At 50.7% G+C, this 24802-nt stretch overlaps 1 protein-coding gene across 5 annotated transcripts; it reads right to left on the bottom strand.

Annotated features, from left to right (window-relative positions):
• Nucleotides 1-596: 596 nt before the first annotated feature.
• On the bottom strand, nt 597-23877 carry TRIM29 (tripartite motif containing 29). 5 transcript variants are annotated; one of them, XM_048328990.1, is made up of 9 exons: nt 22710-23877; nt 15633-15728; nt 14242-14475; nt 13717-13915; nt 10547-10630; nt 7260-7319; nt 6150-6248; nt 5083-5162; nt 597-2643 (listed from the first exon to the last, which is right to left on the bottom strand). In XM_048328990.1, exons 1-9 carry the CDS (start codon nt 23562-23564, stop codon nt 2581-2583), a joined length of 1770 nt encoding a protein of 589 aa, XP_048184947.1. In that variant the 5' UTR covers nt 23565-23877; the 3' UTR covers nt 597-2580. The 5 variants fall into 5 exon arrangements, with proteins under 5 accessions (XP_048184947.1, XP_048184946.1, XP_048184950.1 ...); XM_048328989.1 differs by having other exon boundaries at nt 6150-6251; nt 22710-23876; XM_048328993.1 differs by lacking the exon at nt 6150-6248.
• Nucleotides 23878-24802: the final 925 nt, after the last annotated feature.

Genomic DNA, 24802 nt, shown 5'->3' with positions numbered 1-24802 from the left:
CTTGTCCGCACAGAGGGATGTACAGTTGCTCTTTTAACCAGCTGTCAGTGCTACATCTCCTTGGTTTTGGCCTTGAATCTGCATCTTTAGCACCCCACAGGGGTTTTGTCTCTCCCTCTCCCTCAGAGGAAGGAGATGCTGTGATGGACACAAGACCTTTGAACTGAGCAGAACCAGAAGTCCCCAGAAGGGCTTGAGTGGGTGGAGGGTCCCAGTGGTGCCCAGAACCAACCTCTTGAGGAGATCCAGCTCTGGGCTGGGGCAAAACAGTCTCATTTTGGCCCGTGAATACAGGACCAAGTGTTTTCCTCCAGTGGGAGCTACTGAGGTTTAACTCAGGCACAGGCTGAGGGGTTTTTCAGAAATGCCCTTGCAGGGAAGGACTTTTGTGGCACCAATGCTTGGGAACTGGAAATGCATCCATCAGCTTCTGGCCCTCAAGGATGTGGGAATTTCCTCTGCCCTTAAATACCCAAAAAGCAGTGAAACAGAGGTGGGAAGATGGGCTCTCCAAGCCTGCTGCTCACATAAAGGATAATCTGGGGAGACTCAACCTCACTGAGAGCACAGAGACGCCAAGGACAGAGCTTACCCCGTTGGTTTTGGTCAGACATGGAGCTTTCTCCTTTATTTCTGCAGCGTGGTGCACACGTGAGGGGCCTCGTTTACATCGCCAGCGCGGCCGTGCCCTGCCTGAAGAGGAGGAGGAGGTGGTGGTGGAACCCCTCTTGCTTTGCTGACCAAGACATGATCAAAACAGTTCCTGCACACCTCAAAGGCTCGCTGGAAGCCCCCCCGGGAAGCAGAGGTACCACAGGGCTGGGATGTGCCCCATCCCGGGGGAAAAGGGGCTGGGGGGCACCAGCGGGGGGCCGGGCGTCCTCCAGGGCTGAGGCAAATGGGGAGCAGCTCCATTCCTTGTGGGAATTCGTGTGTGCAAGGGCTGGGAAGGCCCCTGGGGAGGGGAAGGGGAGCAAAGAGGCTGTGGGGGTGCGGAGAGGGCAGGGGACAGCGGGAGGAAGGGGACAGTGGTGTCCTCAGGCAGGTCCCGGCTGGCACCACCCAGCCTTCCTCAGGGCAGGGAAGGACGGGGGGATTTTAACATCCAAGCTTTGGAGGAGGAGGAAGGGTCATGCCCACATTTTGGAGCATGGGAAGGAGGTGGTGGAAGGTTTTACTGGACCTGCTCAGGGGCAAAACAAACAGTGAGACCCGGAGGGGGCTGGTTTTATCCTTTCACACACATACTCAGAGCCCTCAGTGCTTTTCCCAGCACTTCCATCCCTTTTTGCACGTCCCTTTTGTCACATCCTGCCCTACCACGCCAGCCTCTTCCCTCTCTGGTCTTTATGGGGAAAAAAACCCTCATTATAAAGTGACATTTCAAGTTCTCTGGAGCAACAGACGTTCAGGCCCAGGAGTTTGGGGTGAGGTGTTGGGTTACAAAGCCGTGAGTATCTTTGCGAAGGGATGAGCCAGGAAGGAATTTTCAGGTGGGATCTCCCTCAGCAAGGTGCTGCAAGCAGGAAAAAGTGGGGGGAAAGCCATTCCAAAACTGCCTGAATAGAGCAAACCATGGAAAGGAGCTGTTAGGTCTTGGTTTTCACCATTTAAGGGCTTTTATCCCATTTCTCCCCCTGACTGCCCTACATGGCACGGACTGAACCCCTCAGCTTGTCCATGGAGAGGGAAAATCACCTCAGGGAGATCATGGAATGGTTATCCAGCCCTGGATGTGATTCATCTGTCCAGGGGACAAATACAAAAACATGATCCTGAGCAAAAAGCTGCGGCAGTAATTCTCATTGCCCACTGCAGGGAAAAAAATATAAAATAGCTGAACAACAGAATGCAGATCAATTTGGGTTTAGGGGAATTAAGAAAAACCACCACAAACCAGAAAAGCACCCACCACCTATGGCATCTAATCAATCTTCTGTTACTAGGATGGATTTGCTTTTTATTTTTTAATTTGAAAAGGTGGCTGGAGGGGCACTTTAATGGGCTGGAAAGCCTCCCTGGCCTCCTCCAGCAGCTCTGGGAAGATCCTGCTGGACCTCTTTGGCAGGTGAGGAGCAGAGCTGAGCTGCTGGAGGACCCTGGGGATGCCTGATGCCACCAGGGGATCTGATCCCAGCGGGAGCTGGGTGTCCCCAGGGTGGAGAGGTATGGGAAGAGCTCAAGCCTGGGACCTCTCCGTGCTGGGAAGAGCTTTGGGAACGGCCAGCTTGGGGCCTTCACCAGGATTTAACAGCTCTGGGGACAGGGGGACAGCTGCCTAGCAGGGGGTGCCACCCAAGCATCCACAATTCCCAGGAGGGGCAGAGCAGCTGGGGACAGAGAGGGGACAAGGAGGGGACAGCAGAGGACGGGGTTACGCTGTTAAGGCCTGCGGAGCTCTCAAGGCGAGCGGGTGATTTGGGGAAAAGTCCTGGTTTCCTCAGGGAAAGGCAATTCCCTCGTGCACCTCCCCTGTCCCGGGCAGAGATTAGAGCAGTAAGGTTAAGAGAGTAGCGGGTACATCCATGAAAATCCGCAGCTGAGTCTCCACTCCGAGTGCTGCCAGCTCTCCCGGAATCCTCAGGGAGCCTCGTTGGAGGTGGCTCCGTTGCCTTTGTTGACGTAAAAGGGGCGGTAATGTGACTGCAAGGAGAATTTGGGGCACGTCAGTTGGAGCCCCCCTCCTCTTCCTGACCTCCTACACCTCACCCATCCATCCATATCTCACAAATTCCTGCCCCAGCACCTCCAGCTTCTCCTCCTGGACAACAGCGCTGCCTCCTTCCCCTCCTGGAGGTGCTGGAGCCATCAAATGCAAACAACTTTGGGCTTTTTTTGATTTACACACGTGCTTTGCATGGCCCCTGCTGCCGAGCCAAACGATGCCTCATGTAAAACCTTAGACTGTGACTCACGGCTTGATGAGAGGGCTTTTTTAGGGAGAAGGGGAACGTCACCTTTATTTTTATGCCTCTGTCAGTGTGTTTTAATTGCTCACTAACCTGACAGCTCAGGGGAGCTGTCACACTGGGAGCCACGCACAGTTATGCAAGTCGTGTGGGGTTTATTTGTGCTCTCTGGCGGGCAAACCCCAAACTCTTGTGCGTGGCAATTCCCACACAGTGGGGCAGCGTTGGTTGGTGCCTCCGTGCGCTGCAGCACCCAATGTTTGTGTAAACAGAAATATAAATGGAGAGGTGGGGCAGAACCAACAGGAATTGGCATTTTCTGCCTCTCTAGCTCCGTTTGCTGCGGTCCCTGAGTGAACCTCATCCCATCAGGACCTGCCCCTGGAATTTCACTCTGATCTGCCCCATTTCAAGGAGCAACACGTGGCAAGGTTGTGTTGTGCAGCCTCGTGGTGCAAAAACAGCAGCCAATTTCTTTGCTGGGATCACTGGCTGCAGCCTGGGTGGGAATATCCTCCTACCACTGAAGGAGTGACCATGGAAATCAGGAAAAGAGGGGGTTTTTAATGTCCAGTGTGTGCTGGGTTTGTTCTCAGGTGCAGAAGGTGGGAGAGGGCCCACAGGAATGTTCTGGCCCCGTTTAGTGCAGCCCTATTTAATATTAGGAACAGCAGGAAGCACGGGCAGAGCAAACCCAGCCCATCTCCCTGCTCAGCGCTCAACACCTCCTGCTCCACGTTCCCTTTTGTCGAGATTCTTTTCATTTTATGGCTTTAATTTCCAACATAATTAAGATATGAAAGAGGAGGGGCTTCATTTGAAAGAGCTCCCTGGGCATGAAAAAGACCTTCCTCTTTAAACAGCACAATCCTTTGTGAAAATTTGTATTTACAGACCTTTTAGAAGGTATATTACTTAAATACACATTTAAGGCTATTTTAAAAGCCAGATTATTGGCCCAATAGACCATAAAAGCTCCTACAGAGATCCTGCAGCCTGGAGTGTGTATTTCTATTTTGGTGCTTTTAAATGCTCATATTTATCAGCTCAGTTGTTGGGTTCAGGGCTGTGTGGTGAATATTGGCTATAAAAAGAAAATGGTCATTACAGATGTGTGCATGGCAGGGGAAGGGAGACAGGGAGGCAATGGTGGGAGCAGTTACCCAGATTTTCTCTGTGGGGATTAAGGAAAAATCACTGGGAACACACAGTGGATGTGGGTGATGATGTTTTAGAGGGTCAAACCCAAGGCAGAAGGGACGGCAGAATTTTGCTGCTTTGCTGCAGCACCTTCAAAGGCTCGAGGCTGGATTTCCTGAAAGAATCTGCCACGGAACATCCCTTCCACAGGATTCACCTCCTGGGGAGCCTGGAAAACGGAGCAGATCCAGCTGCAGCCGCTTTCTACCTGTTGTGTGTTTCCCTCAGTGTGGGAATGCTCTCAATTCCTGACCCTCTGCTCCTTGCAGGTCTCATTTCCATGGAACAGTAAATAATCTCCCACAAATGTGCAATCAGAAATTTAAAAAAACATATGTAAGATTTCATCTGTGCGGGCAAAAGCTCGACAATCTTAATTCAGATCATGCAAGGCCTTAACGCAGTGCGGTGTGAATAAAACCAGATTAACTTGGTGCTCCTGAGGCAATGCATTCCCTGGTTGTGTATTTGAGACTACAAGCCCTAAAACATCCCTGGCCTGGGCCTCTGACAACGATCAGTGTAAAACGAGTGGCTCGGAGATGCTGTGATGATTTCTGATCACAGCCGGACCCCTCATCTTTGATCCTGCATTTGCCCACTGCAGGGCATGACCAGCAAGGCGCTTTTATGTGGTTGTCTTTGGTGTCATTTACACATTCTGGATGTCACAGAGTGACACAGAGTGGGTGTTGAGAGCACACCTGCAGGCAGGAAAAGTCCTCTCAGTATCATTTTACAGGATTTGCACAGTTCCTATCTTCTGCATCACATTTTAGACCAAAACCTTCTCCAAACATCAATTCTGCAGCACTGATTATTCCCACACCCCAGAGCTGTGGAAGCTGGGGGCTTAATCCGCATCCTGAATAGGGTTGAAGCCTTTATTTCCCCACCTCCAAAGGACCCATCCCTGCATCTGAAGCCTCCCTGGAACAGGCTGAATCTCTCCCCCCACAGAGCTTTTTCTTACCAATACAGACTGCTTCGAGGAGGATTTCCACGTCTGTGGCGTCACCTTTGCAGACTGGTGCCTCACTATGGAGGGGTAGGCTGTGACGACACAAAACACAGCCAGTTACAGAGCAGCCCCTGCCACCACCACCCCCGTGTCCCCTGGCCAGCGCCAGGACCAGCAGCAGGACTGGAAGTGCCACCTCATTAGTGGTGGCACTAATTGAGTGGTGGCACCTCATTGCTCAACATGGAAATGCAGCCGACAGCCATCAGACGGTGCCTCTTCCACCATCCAACCAGGCAGGAAAAGGCAGGAAAGAAGGGCTGGCTAATTAAAACGTCTGAGGAATGCAGAGAGGTGGAATGCAATCAGACCAATTAAATTCAGGCCGAGTCCCAAAGTCAGCATTGTGACTCTTGCAGAGAGCATCACAGGCTGTTTAATTAGTGCAAAGAGCTGAGCCTGGGGTTCTGCAGCTCCTCTGGCAGCTTGATAAGCCCTAAGCCCTTCCAGCCGCCCGGCTCTGCTCTGCCCCACGGGTGCCAGCAGCCCTGCTGTGTCACAGCCAGTGTCAGGGCATCGCACCATGGCCCTGCCCCACCATCTCCTTAATCAGACCTGACTCTGAGCAGGTTCTGGTGCTCTTGGATTCCACCTCTGGCGCCCTTGGACCCGTGGGTAGTGATGAGAGGACGATGAGATGGTGAATGGGGGGTTTGGTTCAGGTGAAGGAGGACAGGCAGCTCCTGAATATATTTTTTTTAAAGGTTGTGCTGTTTGTGTTGTTTTTCAGTGACAAAGCTAGAGGGGCGAATGGCCATTGTGCCTTTCTCGAAAATCATCTAAAATTTATCCCATTCCAAACAAAATTTAAAATCACTTCACCTGCTCACTAAACAAAACTTTGTAATAGTTTTTAACACTCCTTGTCGCCCTGGCTCAGCAGAGTCGCTCGTGTGCAGGTGCCTGGGAGATTGGCAGTCAGGCCAAGGTGTGGGAATGCTCTGGGAAGCCAGAGCAGGATTAGGGGGCTTGTCACCTCAGAAGGGGCAGGAGGAAGGGGAATACTCAGTTCCTAGTACCGGTCTTAGTGAAGAGGCTCCCATCAGACTGTTTGCTGAAGTCACCGGGCGGATTCTGTCCCACCGAGGAGAACTGAAAAGGCAGCTTAGTGCCATTGCCTACTGGAAGATAGAAGAGGTTGTGTTATTCCAGGGGGCTGCAGGGGGGCATTTCCAAACACACCTGTGGCGCTGCCTTCACCTGGCTCGGGGGGCGTGGGCAGGGACAGCCCTGTCCCTTTTCTCTCAGGGAGAAAAGGCAGATGGGAGCAGGCAGCTGTGAGTGGGTGGGAGCGATCCCAGTGCTCCAGGCAGGGAAGAGCCTTTCTCCTGAGAGCCCCAAGTGCAGGTGTGGCCGCGGAGCAGCAGCTCCTGCACCTCCAGAGGCAGCAGGGACGACTCCAGCGCTGCCCTTGCCTCCTGGCAGTGGAGGCTTCATTCAAACCCCACTGACATTAAAGCAACGCTTCCCCTCCTGGCCTCCTCGGGGTCAGGCCCTGGCTGCCAGAAGGAATCTGAGAGATGAGAGGGACACAGCCCTGCCTGTGGCATGGAAAGCAGGGAGGGCCGAGGTGTGGCCCTGAGTCACCAGAGCTCCCCCAGGCAGGGTGGCCGTGGCTGCTGCCAGCGTGAAGGGAAAGGCTGGACCTTGCAGGAACGAGGCAAAGGAGGAAAATATAGGGAAAGGAAGATGGGGATCTGGGAAGAAAAGGCATGAACACGGGCCAGGCTGTGTCTTTGAGAACTTATTGGTAAAAGGTGTGATGGAGAGAAGCACCTTATGCTTCTGAGAGTATTTGGAGTCTCCTCCTGGTTCTGCCACAACCTCCAGAGTGTTCTGAATGATGGTTCAGGATCTGGGGATCTTTGCAAACTGGCTCCTGTGTTTTCCACCTCCTTTCTCTGTGTGAACAACGGGAAGCAGGGATGCCTTTCCCTCCTGTGAGCACAGCACGGAGAGCCTAGGCTCGGGTGGGTGCACACAGTGCTGATAGCCCAGCCAGGAGCTGGCTCTGGGACTGGCAGGTGCCAGGGCAGCTGAGAGAGCAGCAGGAAAGGTGGGTTAGTCAGGCAGAAAGCTGTGGCACGGGGGGTTAGATCCTCTCAAACTGAAGGCGGAATTACCCGTACCAAGTGTTTCCTCAGTCGCTTGGAAGGAGGAAAATTCCCATGACCGTGGGTTGAAATTGGCTGTAAAACAAGAGCATCCAGTTCAGCAGTTGGCTCCTGATGAGCTGGCCCAGAGGCCTGTACCTGGCATTGCTCTAGGAAAAGGTCCCCACCGAGTTGGGAGCAGCCCCAAAGCAGAAATCTGGGCCCAGGGAGCAGAGGAGAACCTGGGTTTTATCCCTGGGTGTTAGGGAATGGGGAATAGGCTTCTCCTGCAGTGAGCAGAGCTCTCAGTGCCACAGAGCTGCAGCAATTTGCCAGCTCAGGTTTGGCTACTCAACATGAGAGATCTGCAGGCAGAGGTTTGGGTTCAGAGCTGCAGAGACACCAGGACAGGAACATCCCTCTGCCCTGTGCCAGGCGTGTGCCCCAGGGTGCCACCACGACGCAGACTGGTGCTGCCGTAGCCCTTTTGGGAGGCACTGGGAAAGCAAAAAGAAGATGGATTCTTGGAGCGGCTCTGCTGCCATCCTGTGGGCTGCTTCTCTATTTAAGATGTGTTTCTGTTTACACAATTCTCTCTCTTTGTGCCCGAGTCCCTTCTACTCTTCATTCAAAGACTTTCAAGATGATTTTTCCAACTTTGGCTTTGGCCAGACTGTTTGACACATCAGGAGAAGAAAGCTTAGTGGGAGAGGACAGAAAGGAGAGTGGAGCAGTTGAACAGATTGTTCCTCTGTCTTTGAGGCAGCGTTTGAAACGTTTTATATCTCCCCTCTGCCCCATCCTGTCATCCCTGCAAGCAAATGTGGGATCATAGAATGGTTTGGGTTGGAAGGGACCTTAAAAACCATCTAATTCCACCCCCTGCCACAGCCAGGGACACCTTCCACTATCCCAGGTGGCTCCAAGCCCCGTCCAACCTGGCCTTGGACACTGCCAGGGATCCAGGGGCAGCCACAGCTGCTCTGGGCCAGGGCCTCACCACCCTCACAGGAAGAAATTCTTCCCAATATCCCATCTAAGCCTCCTCTCTTTCAGTGTGAAGCCACTCATTATGACACTGTCTTTAACAACAAGAGCAGTGGAAGTCTCCTTGAATTTATGCAGGGCTTAAAACCTTACAAATTCAGCTGGAATCCAAGCAGTTCTTCAGTTTGGGCTGCTGTAATTAGCACAGAGCATTCCTCAGTCCAGCAAACAGACTTTCCACTGTGGCCTGGGGCAGAATCTGCAGTGACCCGGCCTCACCAGAAAAAGGGTGTGTAGCAAAACTGCCATGAGATACTGAAGGATTCCGAGCCTGTTACACAATGCCAAGGGTGGTCCTCGCTTTTTCCTCCCGTTTTATGGGATTCCTTAGCAAAGATGCAATCAGCTGCACTGCTGGACTTCGCTGACACAGGGACAGGGTGCAGAGAGCTCCAGAGAGTGAAATGATGATGGGGATGTTGCATTATTCATCAGGTAATCCTTGGCTAGCCAGCCTGCAAGCTAAATGGGTCGCATCTCCTGCCTTGCCTACTGATTCATCCTGCTCCCCAAATCCCCACCAGTGTGGTTCCAGCAGCTGGATCCTGCCTGTCACCCCTGAGCCCTGACCCTGCTGAGGTCTGTTCGTCAGCACAGGCTCTGTGTGCGATCATGAGCTCGGTTGTTTTGGCCAAAGTCACTTTGTTGATAGAAAACACAGAATGAGTAATTTGGAAGGCAGCATTGTCTGTGTTTCCAGGAAAACACGGATGTGGAGGTGGGATGAACGATCCCTCAGCGTTTGGACAGTCAGAAATGCATTGCAGGAAGAGGGGAATTGTTGTACAGCCCTCACTCTGCTCTGGACACTCATCACTACCTGGATCTGGCAGTGCCTGCAGATCCCTCCTGGACCTTCAGGAGGTTGGGATGCTGGATCCCAGCAGGAGCCTCTTCTCCCAGGTGCCAGCAGCTCCAGAGAGCAGCAGAGGGAGGTTCAGGCACTCATGAGAGCACCGACCATGCTGTGGCACTGCCAAAATGGCTTTTCCCTTCCTTTTTTCCCTTCCTTTTTGCCAGGCTGGGAAGCATCTCCGTCCCAGACACACGTGGGATGACATTGCCCAGTGTTCCTCCCACCACACCCCTGCCACACTCTTTAAATGCCTTTGGGGCCGTTTCCACCTGAAAGCTCCGCATTTTGGGAAGAGACAGGCTCAGCTTGTGCAGTTTTAGAAATTATTTTCAAACTTCCCCTGGGGCTGGAAAGTTTTGGGTGCAGGGCTGAGTCTGTGGTCTGAGCAGGATTTCCCTGGCAGCACAGGGCCTGGAAACCCTGAGGCAGCTGAGCAGCAAAACAAACCCAACTCTAAAAAAATGCCCCTCTGCCCCTGAAGTTGGGAAGAGCCCTGCTCAAGTCCTGCTGGCACTGAAATGGGAATGTCAGCCCTGCTCCAAACAACATCCTCAGGGCTGCCAGGTGTGGGCTGAGGGCACGGGAGAAGGGCCCAGTGGCAATCCCGACAAAGGGCTCAGTGTCGGGGTCTGGGTTATCCTCAGGAAACCCCAGCACAGGGCAGGAATGTGCCTGCAGGGAGTGTCCCTGCTCACTGCTGGCACATCCCTGCCCACCCTCTGTCTGCAGAACGGGAGCTGGAGACACCTGGCAAACCCAGGCAGGGCTGAAATGTGGTTCCTTGTTCCGTGCCACCCTTCCTGCTCTTTTGTTCCTCGCCTTGCCTGGGCTTTCAGCGCTCTCAGCTTCTCGCTCTGGATGCCAGTTTAGGAATGACAGCTGGGATTTTAGAGCTGAATATGTTGGAAACACTGGTTCACTCCAAAAGCTCATCCTGCAGTGGCCGTGCAACATGTGGGACATAACAAATCACCAGGGCTCTTGCTGTCAGAGCTCAGAGAGGAACTCCAGACTCCTGCCTTTTATTAGGACACATTCCTCACTTCTTCCGTCCTTTCCCTGGAAAATTATGTTTGGTGGTGAAAGTAAAATCTTAATCCTTAGTGCAGCTTTCACTTGATAGCACAGAGAGGTGAGCTCTGGGTGGAGAAAAACTCTGATTTTATCCTGGTAGCCCCTGTTAAAACTCCTCTATATTCACTCCTGGATAGCGTTCAGTCACTCCAGCTCTTCCCCATAAAGCTGAGAACCTTTTCTGCCTTGTTTGAGGCAAAACCTTGTCAAAGCTCTGTAAGCTGAAGAGAGGAAGTGCAGAGGGCTGGATCTGGAAGTGTGAGGGAGAGGAAATTTTGGGATACATCATCAGTGAAGTTCTTTTCCTGAGCTGGAAGGGAGCCTGCCCACCTCTGGGGTGCCCTACCTTTGGGAGACAGGAACATGGAAAATCTCTTCAGGTTGTCGGGCTGGTTCCACTCGTAGTTGTTCATCATGAACCGGTGGTCCCCTGGAGAAGCAGAGCAGGGCGTGAGCTGGGGGAGGCACTTTGGTGGTCTTTAAACCCCCTGTGGGATCTTTGGCTGGGAGCTAAAGCAGCTCTGGAGCTGCCCAGAGTCGAACATAAAAGGTTCCCTCAGAGGCGGAGCCCAGCTGAAGGATTCAACCTCTCAGCAGACACAGGATCTCCTAAAATCCACAGCGAGCCCTGAGGGTTGAGGTGTTTTCTTACCAAAATACTGTTGTGTGGCTGAAAATGCCTTCAGAAGTTTGAGTTTGGCTCCTTTTGTGCGTTTAACCTGAGCACAGGGCTGGCTGATCGAGAACCGCCACTATTTAAAGCTGCAGAAATCAGTTCTGGGAGGGTTAAATGGCTTGGCTTCTCCAGTTTTTAGTGGAAGATGCTAAAGCTGTGTTGCAAGCAGCTCTAAACTCTTGGACAAGGGTGGTTGGTTCAGGTTTCATGGATGAAACTTACTCCTACACAGCCTGGGTTTGGATTTCTGACACTGATTCACAGGAAATGAGGCTTGAGCACTACACTTGCTCATAAAAACACTTTCTTTGAAGGCCTCTGTAAACCTATTGTTCTCTGCGAGGAAGTAAATTCGGTTTTCATGTTTAAATAGCTCCACTCTTTGATTCTCAAGTCACTGAACAAACTTTTCTTTTCTTTCTCCCATTTATTCCGGTGCTATTTAAGCTCCCTGAATGCTCCCTGATTATTTGTCTCCTCGCCACGTAGGCACCTGTTATGACAACTGAAAGGACGTGGATTCCCTTTGGAGTCTGCTATTAGGCAGGTTTCATTCCATTAATAGAAGATTTCTTCCTGGGAAGTGTTTTACAGTAGAAGATCAAGCCAGCTGCAAATGAATTTGTTGCAGTGACTCAGGGGGAGTCCAAGTTAATAACTCCACAGTTCCTTAATGGATTTAATTCCCTTGCAGCCAGTGGATGCAGAGTGCTGCCCTCTTTCATCTGTCACCGTGGCTTGGAGAAGGGAGAGCTCTGAAGCTCCTGGGACTCACCATAAGTAACATTTCCCACCTGTTCCCAACTTTTCATTAGGCACACTCCAAGCTGTGTCCTTGCTAAAGCCCCTGGAAGCACCCAGGTTTCTGCAGAGCAGGAGTTAAAAATGGTTTTGGCACTTGAATTCCATGGATTTCAAATAACAATCAGGGCTTCTGGCATCACCAGCATGGAGGAGACCCCAAATAAAATAATCAAGAAGTAATCAGGCTTTATCCTGAGCTACCAGGACTGAGCAGCTGCAGAACCTTGTTGGGTTATAAGGATGTCCAAGGAAAACGGTTCAGGGCTGGCAAAACCCATCCCAGCAGATGGAAATTCTGCACAGCTTCAGGTGAACAAAGGAAGGAAAATGCGCAGAAAGCGATTTTTGGATTTGTTTGTCATCTATTCATATTAAGTTATTGTCAAGTTTTTTTGACACCTATTAATGTCAAGTTATTGTCAGTAAATCTGGAGCACGTGGAGTGTTGAGAATTTAAATGGGAATGCTGCAGTGTTGAAAGATAAGTAAGGTTCAATTTCTGGTGCTACTTTAAGGGCAGGAGAGCTTTAAAAACCTGCCTCTAGCTGTGTATCCTGAGCACTTGGAGTGGGACCCCTGACCTTCCTGAAAGGTTGGTCCAGAAGGATCTGGTCTATCTGATTCCTGTTTGATGGAGAATGGGCAGTGTAAGGTGTAGATACAGGAGGGATGGCCACTAAACACTGAATTTGAGCGAATTAACAGCGATTTGCAGATTTGCAGCACAGTTCCTCAGCTGCTTGTGTTGTCTGAACTGGCCTTGAGGTTATTCCTGCACTTTTCCGGCTCCCACATCCCCCTGGAAGAGCAGGGTGCCATTTCTCCTCGCATCACCCGCTGCTGTCCTGCTTCCTGGGGTTCCTCAATGACTGATAGATTACATCCTCCCGGCAGCCAGGTGAGATAAGCACTCATTCCCATCCCTGGGATTAAGCAACCTGCCCAGGGTTACAGAGGCTGCTTGTGGGAGAGCTGGGAAGTGCAGACAGCAGAGCCCCATCGTGGTGCCCTGGCTTAATCTGAGGTGTGAGCCTGATGCAAGACAAGGCCTTTATTCATGGCTAATTGGGAGGAAGTGGGTTATAAACTTGAAAGATTAATTTTGGTGCTGTGGTGTTGGCTGTGACCTCTGCATGCACCTTAAAGATCTCCTTAAACATCACTCAGGTGTGGGGATGCCTTGGACATCCTGGATCAGGGCAGGCAGGAAAGCTCTCCCAAGTGGAACAGGGAGTATGATCAGAGTTTTTCCAGTTTAGGTTGTAGCTTAACACCCAAATGGAGCCCTTTTGACTTGGAAAATTAGATTTTCAAATACTTCCTTTTCAGTGACAGGTGCTTGCAGGGTATTTCATGTTCCAGCCAGGCAAGCAGAGGCTGAAACCCTGCAGTTGTAATATCTGATGTCACACCAGCACCCCACATGTGCTAACCGAGTGTACAAATAGGATTTCAGACTCGCCATCCCACATTCACCCTTCTGCCACTGCCTTCTCCCTGCACTGAGCTGCCTCAGCAGATCTGTGGAGTTTCCCATGTGGAAAATGTCCTGCTGAACTTCCAGGGGCTCGCTGGAGCCTGGCACAGGCAGAATGGCACAGGGCAGGAGGGAAGGGAGGCTGTTCTTGAGCCCACACAGGAGCTGGTGGAACCCATTAAATCCTAAACATGAAACCCTAACACGAACCAGGGAACTGGGGCCAGTTTGAGATACTTGAATTCCCTGGCATCATGAGATACTTGAATTCCCTGGCAGTTCTACTGATTCCATCCCCACACAGGAGTGGCAGGATAACTCTGATATTCCAGAATTCATATTCTAATGACTCCCATATTCCAGAATTCATATTCTAATGACTCCCATATTCCAGAATTCATTCCAGCTGCAGGTGTTGTTACTCCCACTTTTCCCCCAGCTCTTTGCTGACTTTCTTCTTCACCAGGATTGCTCATCATCCTCATCACCCTCATCTCCCCTGACCCTGCCTTCCAGGGGAGCAGCGAGGGAGGGAAGGGGAATATTTGGGATATTTTACCGTTCTCCATGTGGTTCCTCTCGATGAAGTTGCGGCCCAGGTCTGCCTTGCAGATCTTCTCCACGTGCCTCATGCAGACGTTGAGGAGGTCATCCCTGAGCAGCCCCATGGATGGGCTCATGCTCTCCCCTTCCAGCAGCACGCTGTAGGTTGGGAGGGATGGAGGGGGCACGTAATTCCTCATCAGAGCCCCAAATTCCTGCCAAAAAAAGAGGGATCACGGGTTAATGAGGAGCATAAGAGGATAGATCCTAGGGAACTGGTTGTTGTTAGACTCCAAAGGTGCAAAGGAAAGCAGTGAAGATGGGCAGGAAAATGTTCTGCCCATGGTTTGCAGCCATGGCATGTCCAAGCTCATTCCTCACCCACCAGAGCACAGACAGCTCCAAACGTCCAGGTGAACCCCTGACACAGATGTGCAGTGAACTGGGGAAGGTTCACACATCTCACACTTATTTGGGGTTGTCTTTGGGACAAATCCTGTCCTCGTGGGGACAAAGGAAAGGAAAATGAGGTCTCTGTCACCTGCAGGAAGAGCACGGAGTCGCTGATCTGGTGGATCTGCTCCCTGTTCTCCTTGTCCTCACGCAGCAGCTTCGCCCTCTCCTCCAGCTCATCCACAATTTCTTTCACGTTCTCCGAGGCGATCTTCTCTCGCTGGTCCAGGGCAGCCTTCACCTCATCCCTCTGCCTCTCCAGGTCACGGATCAGCTCCTTGAAGTGCTGGTCCACCGTGGCTTTCTCGTTGGTGGTGTAGTTCTGGATGGGGAAGGGGCAGACAGAGGAGGCAGCAGGAAAGAGGAGAAAGAAAATATTAAGATTTCACAGAGTTCTTTGCTACTAGAGGGACACAGAGGGGGATAAATCCAAGGTTTCAGCTTTTAGGTTATGGAAACTCCAGCTGTGCAAGTCTTAGCTGCAGGAAAGCTGTGCCAAGAGAAGCAATACCTGTTCCTGCAGTGATCACATGGATGCAATCCAAAGGGGACACTGCCTTCCCAGGGGTAAGAGCATATCTCTTATTTCATTCATGCACTCACAAGTGATATTTAAAAACACTCTGTAGCCTCCTAAATCATGGTTCTGGCTCCTGGACAATTTGAGGACTAAATTCCCACCATTTCAAAGGATGAAAGGTGCTGAAACACTTTTTACAGGCCTGACCTCGAGGTGCCTCTGAAACATTCCTCAGGAGGACTGGGGATGTAGCTATATTGAGAGTCAACATTTCTAGGTCAGGTTTCCAGTAATCATAATAATAATAATAATAGTAATAATAAAGCAGATGAAAAGCAGAGCTGGTGAGCCAATGTGCTTGCACCACATAAAAGGGAGAAGAATGGCTTTGCCTATTAATATTATGCAAATTTGCTGGGGTGTCTCCAACTTGTGCTTTCACTGCTTTATTCAGTTAGGCTATAAATGAAAAAAATAATACCATGACTCCATTCCAACCCTCACCACGGTGCAAGAATTATAAAGGAGCCCTCTCTCGGCACGGAAAGAAGCTGTTCCACCATAAATAAGATGTTTGTTGGGGTAACTTCATCTGCTCCTGCTGTCTTATCTCAGTTTGGGCAACCCAGAGCCCTTTTTCAGGTTATTTGTGGATTTTGTTTCTAAATCTGCCTGGCTACTGGTGATGGAAGGGCCATAAAGGACCTAAAAAAGGAGCCAAAGCAGGGAGGTGCCTTGGTTTTGTAACAGGGCTTGATCTCCCCGCAGGGAATGTCGCAAGACGCCTTCAGTGGGAGTTGTTGTTTCCAAGATTTGGCTTGGAGTTTGGGATAGGGACGAGATAGAGGCCAGGGAAGGATGGAGTGAGGAAGAGCTGAATGTCTTGAGGAAAGGAGGAGAAGGAGAAAAGAAATCGGTGATCACAGGAGGAAGAGGTGAATTTAACATCTCAAACACACCTTGATGCGGTCCCTCTCCTTCTGCCACTTGTCCACCTCATCTTCCACCTCGATGATCTTCAGCTGCAGCTGCTCCTTCTGCAGCGACAGCTCGGCCTGTGGGGAGGAGAGGAGAAGAGAGGGAGCCTGGTGAGCTGGGGCTGAGGGTGGCCCACTTCAAACAGCCCCGAGCCTGCCCTGCTGTGCTCAACAGCAGCAGCAGCGGGGAGGTCCAGGCTGCCGGCACTGCCAGCGGGCAGCATCCCAGCACAGTCAGCTCCCTCAGCAAAGCAGCAGCACCCACCTCCCAGGCTGTCAGGGTGCTGCTTTTAATCACATGGGAGTCATGAGCTGCAGGGGAAGGGAGCTGTTTCAAAATTCAGCTGTGTGTGCAGAGCAGGGCCCAGCCCAGGGTGTGCCTGTGCAGCAATAACAGTTTTCATGTAATTACGGAATGACGTTTGACGAGTGTTGCAACAAGAGGATGATGCCTCCGGCAGGAATTCTGTTTAGACAGGATCGTGGATTAATTTGCTCTGAATTGAGAGCTTTCATGTAGCGATGGAGCAGGGGAATGCTTGGAAAAAAATTAAAAAAAAAAAAAAAAAAAAGCCACAAAAGGAGGAGGGAAGAGGTGTAGTCAGAGCCTGCTGGGCTGAGATCAGCAACTTCGCTGGCATTCATTTGCATTTCGTTGTGCAGTGGCTTCCCAGAGAAGCTCGGAGCAGGGACTTGTGCAGGAATTTGTGGCAGTGGAGCCATGGAGGTTGGGCAGCCATGCACCGTTTCCCCAGATCATTGTTTCCCTGGATCGGCCCAGGACCTGGATGCTGGCAAAGCCTTGCCCCGTTAACTCCAGGTCGTTCCCATTCACCATCCCTGCCCCACAGATGCCTTTGTTGGTGCATTTCTGCATTTCACGGGTGTGCAGGTTGGTCACAGCCGTGGCCAGAGGCAATCTGGCTGTGGGACACCCAGCCCAGAGCTGTTGAGGAACTATGGAGCTGGCAGAAATCCCCTGCGTTCTGTCATGTTAGAAGAGTGCTCAAAACCCGCTGTTCACGGGGGATCTTTAGGAAAATTGTAGGATTAACCCAAACCACTTAAATTCAGGCGGACGGTTAGAGGCGTGGATGGATAAATCCACTCTCACACTCCAGCTGTCCGTCCAAGAACGTAATGGAACATGAAAATGTGGGTGTTTATTGATCAGAGCTGCCCTCAGGAATTTAAAAGTTTTCAGTTCTCCACTTGAAATGAAGAGCAGGGAAGAAGCTGTGAACCAGCCCAGACAGGAGCTCTTGTCTTGATGCCAGACAAGTGTCTGAACACCCTCTGGAGCTGGAATCCAGCACAGCTGCTCCGAGAGCACCAACCTCAGCTGCTCCAATTTAGAAAATCCCTATTTATGGAGGGAGAATGATTGGATGGTGGTTTTGTTGCCTTATAAAACACAAGGAAAGTGGGGAGAAAAAAGGGAAGTGTGCTCAGAGGTGTCTCAGTGCCACAAAAGCTGCATCTTCAAATTGTTTTTAGGAGTTGGGAGAGCATTGGCCATCTAAATATTATCCACACACCCTCAGTAGCGGCCTGAAGGCTGCCATGAGCTGATTCTCACCCTCTCCAGGGGTTTAGGATTTCACAGGAAAGGATTTTGTGGCACAGGTTCACCAGGGAACCCACACTGGATTCCAGATGAGAAAATTTGCTCTGCTACTGATCAAAAGAACAAAGACAGGAGCTTGATCCCGTAATTTTCACATTTTCAAGACAGTGACTTGGAGGAGTTCCTGCTGGTTTCCATTCCCACGTGCAGTGGGAGATGTCCTGTGCATCAAGACTCTGCACAGCAGGGAAAGGCAACGAGATAAAAATATTTTAGATCCATTTATCCATTGCACTGCATTAGCCAATGTGAGAAATGACACCCAAATTCCAGTTGTTTCCCTGAGCCCCAGAGCTACATCCAGGTGGAATTATTTGTTTGCAAAGTAAAAACTCATCTCCAGAGCAATTATTTCCCTCCTCATCCCCAAAAATCAGGACACCCTTATAGGAACGTGAGTGAAATCCTACAGAGAAAGACTGGAAGGAATTTTTGGGGAAGAGCAGAACTTTCACAGCCATGCAGACACTCCCAAACTCAAGGGATTTGCAGAGAAAATGACAGGAAAAAAAAAAATAAATCAGGTGATGGCTGGAAGAGGGTGATAACTATGCTTTTCTAGTCCTTTTTAATTAAGATGGGTCTCCAAGGAATTTTGGGAACTATGATTTGTAGAAGTGATCCTGACTCTCGGCAGTTCAAACATCCCCCAAAAGGTGGTTTGGGTGCTTCTGGTGTGGGGTGTAACAAGCATTTAAGAGCAGAGCCACTCAGCAATTTGGAGCGAGATTTCTGACTTGCAAATGGGAATTACAGAGATGGTCCCAAGAGCCAGGATGCAAATCCCACACTCAGCCAGGTTTGGCAAAGGAGAAACACCAGCACAGGCTGCAGCCAAGGCAGGGGAGGTGAAGGGAGGTGTGAGTGTGTGGTACTGCAAAACATTTTAAAAATACTACAAAAAAACCACCTTAAACATAGAAAAGAAATGTTAAAGAGAGGTGTGGGGAGACTCTGGAATAGTGGAGAAACTGGTGGCATGGGCAGCAGGGTTCAGGGAGGGTGCTCTGGAGGTGGAGCACAACATCAAGGGGTTCAGGAGGTGATTTCCTGATGGTTTTAAGACCTTTTTTTTGTCTGGAAGGTTGCTTTAGCAGTCCATGTGTATCACAAATAGGCATTTACAGTGGTTACTGTGGCATTACACAGGTATTAGGGACAGGCGGTGCCTCAGCTTCATTCCCTAAGAGGAAACTCCTATCTGCCTTCATATTTCTCCAATTTTTCAGGGTCAAAAATCCTTGATGGACCACCCAGAACAAATCCATTGGAAGATCTGGGGTTCAGAAAATCCCAATGAGAGATAAAACAGCAACACCCCCCATCGTGGGGGTCCCTCCAGAGCAGAAATAACAGGAACAGTGGGAGGAAATCCAGGAAATCCAGATGCAGACAATTTTTGAGCACAGCTGGTTGAGAAATGCAGGCACTGAGAACCTTCAAGCTAAGATTGGATCCCCTATTAAAGCCTCAGTTAATTAGGGCAGTTCAGAGGCTTCAGTGAAAGTTCAGAGCGTCCATCCAAACACGCACAGCTGAGCCCAGCCCTGGTGCCGTGGAGGACCTGCAGATGGGAGATGATGAGCCTTGCACAATGATGCAAGTGGTTTGTGCAAGGCAGCAGCAGCACAAGCAGCATCATGCCCTTAATGCCCTGGGAACACCCCAGTGTCCCCAGCCTGGGAGAGAGAGCTCTGCTAATTAACCTGCCAGCAGCATCCCAAGGAAATCAGGGAGCTGGAGAAGTGCTGTTCCAACTCGTTGTCCATGTGGGTGCCATGGCTGAAAAGTCAGGGAGTTGTTTGAGACATTATTTCTGCTGGGTTTAAGATGACATTTCCCCATCTCAGTTTCTGTGGTGTCAGAGGGCTAAAACCTCTGGAGACTCTGCCAGCACCCTGCAAAAATGTCACTGCAGGAGCTGAGGCTCCCTGCACAGCTTGGAGGGAACTCCTTGCTTGCAAACAAGTGGATTTTCCCTGGATTCTGCCCTCAGTGTAGAGGATTAATGCAGAATTTGGGCAAACAGGCGATTTTGCTCCAATCACAGTCACTTCCTAGATTTCCAGCTGGGAGAAGAGTGCCCTTCCTGCAGGTAACTCTGGGGAAAGAGCATCTATTCCGAGCTATGTCCACAGAGCAACCACAGCTGATGCAGATAAAATCTCACAGCCGCGCTGCGCCAGCGAGAAAGGCCCCAAAACCCTTCCAGGGTTTTATTTTGTTTGTTCTCTGCTCAGTGAAAGTGGTGCAGAGATGGGAACCCCTCTGGATCCGTCTTTGTTTCTTCAAAGCCTGGCTCAGCCTTTGTGAAATCCCCCCCTTTTCAAAGCTGCTCTGTGGGAAGGAGGAACACCAGCTCCCCTTCCTGCGCAGCCCTTCCCTGTACCCACAGCGAACTTTGCTTTAAAAGATAAATAACTACAGAAAAAAAGCCCAAATCAAAGAGTTTTTCAGCAGAGCTGGCCTGACATGCTGAGCACCAAGGCTGGTGCTGGAAGGTAGTGCCAGGTTGTTTACAGCTCTGGGACTGGCAGGCAGAGGTGAAGTTGTCTCCTTCGGAGAGCAGGCCTGTAAAACAGGTTTGGGATGAAGGATCCCCTTCCAGAAGGAAGGATGCTGGCTCCAAGGGGGGCTCTGGCTCTGCTGATAAATCAAGGGTTTTATTGGAGCTGCTGTGGAGAATTCTCACTTTTCAAGTGTCAGTGGTTATTATCCAGCCTCACAACCCTTTCCTCGGCTGTTTTTTATACTGGTTCTGCTGCAAACTGTTACTTTTCCTTTAAATCTGCAGCAGGAAACGAATGCAAAGTGGATCTGGGGAGAGCATTAAAGGTTTGCTGGGTAAAATACGCAAATAGAACAGGGTGGGAAGTCAGGACAAATGTCTCTGTCTGAGTCCCTGTGCCTTTCACTTGTGTCTGCTCAAAAGGAACAGGGGGTGAGTGACTCTCACCCCAGGCTCCTGAAAAGTGGAAGATGCTGCTGTGTTCTCTGTCTGAGACAGAGATATCAGGCCTAACTATAGGTGTCTCTGTTCTGGCTTGTTTGCATTCCTCTTCTCCTGGGCTGCACCGTCTCTGTCTGCTCCATGAGACAAGCAGGGTTTCCTAATTCCACAGAAGGGTCTTTCCCAGCTCCAAAGCACAGCTCCTCTCTTCCCTACAGGCCTACAGCAAAGACAGGCTCCTGAAAGAGGCTCCAAGCTGCATTAATCCTGCAGAACTCAAGGGCAGATGGACCTAAACCCAGCTTACTCTGTGACAGTTTTGTGCCACCAGATCGCTGAGCGCCCAGGCTGGCAGTGCAGCAAAATAACCACCGGTTCTGGAACCCTCTCCAGTTCTGGAACCCCCTCCAGTTCTGGAACCCCCTCCAGTTCTGGAACTCTCTCCAGTTCTGGAGTCACACAGCAGCCAGGGACAAGGAAATCCTCGCAGATAAGTCCTGGACATCCAGCACTGTGTGAACGGCTCTGGCTGGACACAGCTTTATTCTGGTCACCACTCCAGTGGCAGAATGAATTTGGAGGTTTTAAAGCTACTCTGGAGCTGCTGGGATGCCAAGCTGGGAAAACAGGGCAGGGATAGGGGTGACCTGGCGTGGGGTTGTTGCTTATCCCTTCCAAAAGGGCAGCAGCACCAGCCACTCTCCCAATTTGTGGTCACATTCCAGCTGGGCTGATTTGATAAGGAGAGGTGTTACACACCAGGGGCTTGGAAATATTCATTGCTCTTTGTGGTTCTTGCTGAGGCTCCACCTCTGGTGAATAAATCAGGGCTGGGAACAAACATTCGTAGGCAACAGCTTTCGTGCTAATTGTTTTTGTCTGAGTGAATGCTCGCTCGAGTTACAACAAGATCAAACTCGTTGTCAGGAGAAACTTGCACATGTGCATGATTCATGTTGATAAATCCTAACTCCTTGAGGCCGAGCAGCGGCAGAGCCAGTGCAGGAGGACCTAAGGACTCAAGGACTCTGAGAGAGGAATCAAACACCATTTGAATCACAGTTCTCTGCTCATCCACGGTCGCCTCTTTACAATCAAGGTGCTGGAGGTGTATCCAGCCACAGGGGGAAGGATCTGAGCAGCTTTGCTTCCTCAGGAAGCAGCTGTTCCCCTCATTGCAGGGCAGGAACTGGACACCCCGGCAGACACCAGACACAGCTTTATGTTAGAGCTCTGCAGTGTTCAGGGCTGACATCAAAACCACGAGGACAGGCAATTACGGAACAAACAAGCCCTGCAGGAAGCTGGGAAAGGCTGGCTGAGACATGGAAGAGGCTTTGTCTGGTTTCAGCAAGGCTGCAAGCTGGAGATGACACGGCAAGGAAAGACCAGAGAAGACAGAGATAAGCTCTACACAAGATGCTCTTTCAGGCTGATGAGATAAATCTTCCCAGCTCCCTAGAAAGAGTAAAATTGTTCTTCCCATGAAGGGAACTCAAGAATTTCTCACAGCAGGAACCTGTGTTTGCCTGGTCACCACATCACAGCACTGGTTTGGGGTTTAGGAGATCTTAGTGCTCTTCCAGGTTCTGACTGTGTGACTCCAGGCACATTGTTTTATATAATTATTATTTTGCAGGTCTCCTTTCTGCCATCTCTCCTGTCCTGTTTCTAGGCTGGGTCCTGCTTTTACCACAGGGGATGTGCAGCAACAAACGTGGTGAGCCCCTGATTTTTGCTAGAACAAGTGAAATCTCCTCATCCACCCAGAAAGCAAACAACAGGAGGCTTTAGGCAAACAAAGCTGAAAGACATTTCATTAGTGGAATCTCCCTGGATGTCCATCCTCTAAACCTGTTGCAGTAACACTTCAGGGGAAATGATCAGGTTTTGTGCTTGCCACCAGGGTTTGTTGTTTTTTTTCCTATCTGAGCTTCAAAAGACTCTTTCCGTAGGTGTGGCTCAACAGAAAAGGGAAAAAAAAAAATCCAAAACCTCATCTCACTCTAAGAAGCTGAGATAGCAATTTTCAATCGTTATTAGTGCCCATGAGGAACTTTAGCAGCCACTGGTTTGACAGCTTGTGTTGTGGAGGTCCTGCCCCTGAACAATGCCCACCTTTCTGTGGGTAACAGCCCACAAACACCATCAAAACTCAAGAATAGTTTTTAAAATCTCAGCATTTCTGGCTTTGATTCAGCTTCTGCTGAGAGTCAGGTGTGCTGGAAACCAGGTTGTCCATCCCTAAATCCAGCGCTGTGCTGCTCCAGCCAGGATTGGGAGAACGACAATCCCATGGCAACAGCACGCAGGCAATATCAGTTCTCCACTAAACACTTCCCATCCACCACCACTGCATCCCGGGATTCCATCCCAGCCATGATCTGAGGGGAGATTGCAGGCTGGGGAGCAAAGGCTGCGGTGTGACACTGGGATCTGCAGACTGCTGGGAACAGAAGGAAGAAAAGGAGAATCAAATTACCTCTTTCCCTGCCTTCTCGATCTCCACTGTCACCGTGCTGTGGTTCTTGTGCTCCTGGAACATGCAGAGGTAGCAGATGCACATCTGGTCTGTCTGGCAGAACAGCTCCATGGTCTTCCCGTGCACAGGGCATTTTCTGGCTTCGAAGTCCCTGATGGGGTCCAGGAGCTGGTGGTCCCGGAAAGCCGCTCCCTCCAGGTGGGGCTTGAGGTGCAGCTCGCAGAAGGAAGCCTGGCACACCAGGCAGGACTTCACAGCCTTCTGCTTGTTGTCAATGCAGGAGTCGCAGAGAACATCCTCGAGCTTCACGCGGGGCCGGGAGCCGGCGGCTCTGTCGGCCTTGTTGAAGGGTCTTCTCAGGTCGCCCGTCTCCACCAGAGGCAGGGAAGATTTCTTCAGGTCCCCCATCTGCCCTGCAGAGAACAAGGATTTCCTCCCTTCCCCGTCAGCGGGCAGGAAGCTCTTTTTGGAATCCAAGGAGAAGAGGGACTTCCTGAGGTCGCCCTTCTCCGGGAAGGACAGGGCCGGTCTCCTCATGTCTCCGATCTGGCCGCTGGCGAACTGCATCTTCTTGGAGTCTGCTGAGTCCATGCTGAAGTAGGTTGACCTCTTCTCGTCGGATGACTCCACAAACTGAATGATGGGCCTCTTCCAGTCACTCCCAGAGAAGAGGGAGCTCTTGATTTGCCCCGTCTCCAATGCAGCACCGCCCGTGCCTTTTATAGCTTCTTTCTCGCCTCCGCCAGGGCTCGTGGCCTTCTTGGCTTCCTCTTCTTTTTTGGGGGCAGTTGGGCTCTTCACGTCCTCGGGCTTGCTGGTGGTGCCGTTTGTCCTGGCTGCGCTCCCCGTTTCCATGTCTCAACAGGGTCAATGGCTTCTCTGCTCGCTCTCTGCTCCAGCTCCCGTCTCTCAGCCCCCTCCAAGGCAGGCAGGCTCTACCTGGTCGTTGTCTCAGCAAGGAATGGCTCTGGAATGGCTCTGGAATGCAGGAAACCTTCTGCCCGAGTGACGCACCCGCAGCTCCTGCGAGGAGGAGCAGCGCACCCAGACCGCGCCGAGGTGGATGCAGGGGGGAAGAAAGGAGGAAAGGAAGGAGCAGACGTGGAGGGATCAGAAGCTCCAGCTGTGCAGTTAATTATACAAGGCAGTCCACACCCAGGAACATTCTTGTCTAACCAGGTTGGGGAGGAAGGGCTGTTTATATACATAGAAATGGCTCCTTGGAAAAAAAAAAAAAAAAGAAAGAAAGAGAAGTCATTTTCATTAAGATGTAGCAACCAGTTCCACCGCTTGTTTCAAAAATAATTTGGCCAGCAGCTGAGGTTCCCCTCCTTGCAGAGATGGGCAGGGTTGGGGAGACCACGAGATGCCCAAGGTGGGTTTGTTAACTGGGTCATAGCAATGCACCAAAATAATTAGGGTTGTAATTAAAATGAACGCCTAGAATAAAGCATTCTTCAACCAGGCTCCCCCAAGGGCTTGCTGCATTCAGGAGGGAGGAGAAATGCATGGTTAATACTGGGTTTAAATGGCCCTATTACCTTTATTTTGATTTTATTTTGGGTTTGTGCAAGGTCTGTCCATCTAGACCTGGAAATAACCCAGCCACGGATCAGAACAGGAAAAATTGGCTGGGCCTGCTTTTCTCACAGGCCACGGAATCTCCGAAAGATGAGTGGTAAAATAAAACCCCACTGTGTGCTCTGTGATAAAGGTTTAGGTGTATCCTACGTAGCGCTTCCCATAAATGTCCTCGGAACTGGAACACACCTGGAAGAGGAACCATTTTGCAGCTTAGATGGTCAGAACGTCTCTTGCCAGAGAAAAGAAGTGAAGAAGTTTTAAAAATAGATCTGTCTCCAGCAGCTGAACTCCTGGGAAATATTCACCTGTTGGAATCACAGAAGATTTCAGGAGAAAAAAGCTTTTTATAGGCACTGGTGGATTCCAGCGACTTCTAAAGAATGAGGTTGATCTTCTTCTCACATCACATCAGATTATACTCAGAATTTCAGTGAGATTTCTCTGAGAGGAATGTCCAGGGTGCAAATTAACCATGCCAGAGATTTGTGCTTAATTGAGTTTTCTCAGAA

This window comes from Corvus hawaiiensis, chromosome 25 (assembly GCF_020740725.1).
Source record: "Corvus hawaiiensis isolate bCorHaw1 chromosome 25, bCorHaw1.pri.cur, whole genome shotgun sequence".
In the NCBI taxonomy this organism is placed as follows: domain Eukaryota; kingdom Metazoa; phylum Chordata; class Aves; order Passeriformes; family Corvidae; genus Corvus; species Corvus hawaiiensis.
Note: the sequence above shows the minus strand (reverse complement) of the source record. Positions and strands in the feature narration are given on the sequence as shown.

Coding starts and splice junctions, on each gene's coding strand:
- TRIM29 (XM_048328989.1), bottom strand. CDS start 23,564: ATGGAAACGGGGAGCGCAGCCAGGACAAACGGCACCACCAGCAAGCCC. Junction 14,476..15,632: donor AGGAGAGGGACCGCATCAAG/GTGTGTTTGAGA, acceptor TTCCCCATCCAG/AACTACACCACCAACGAGAA. Junction 10,631..13,716: donor GAGGAACCACATGGAGAACG/GTAAAATATCCC, acceptor CTGCTTCTCCAG/GGGACCACCGGTTCATGATG.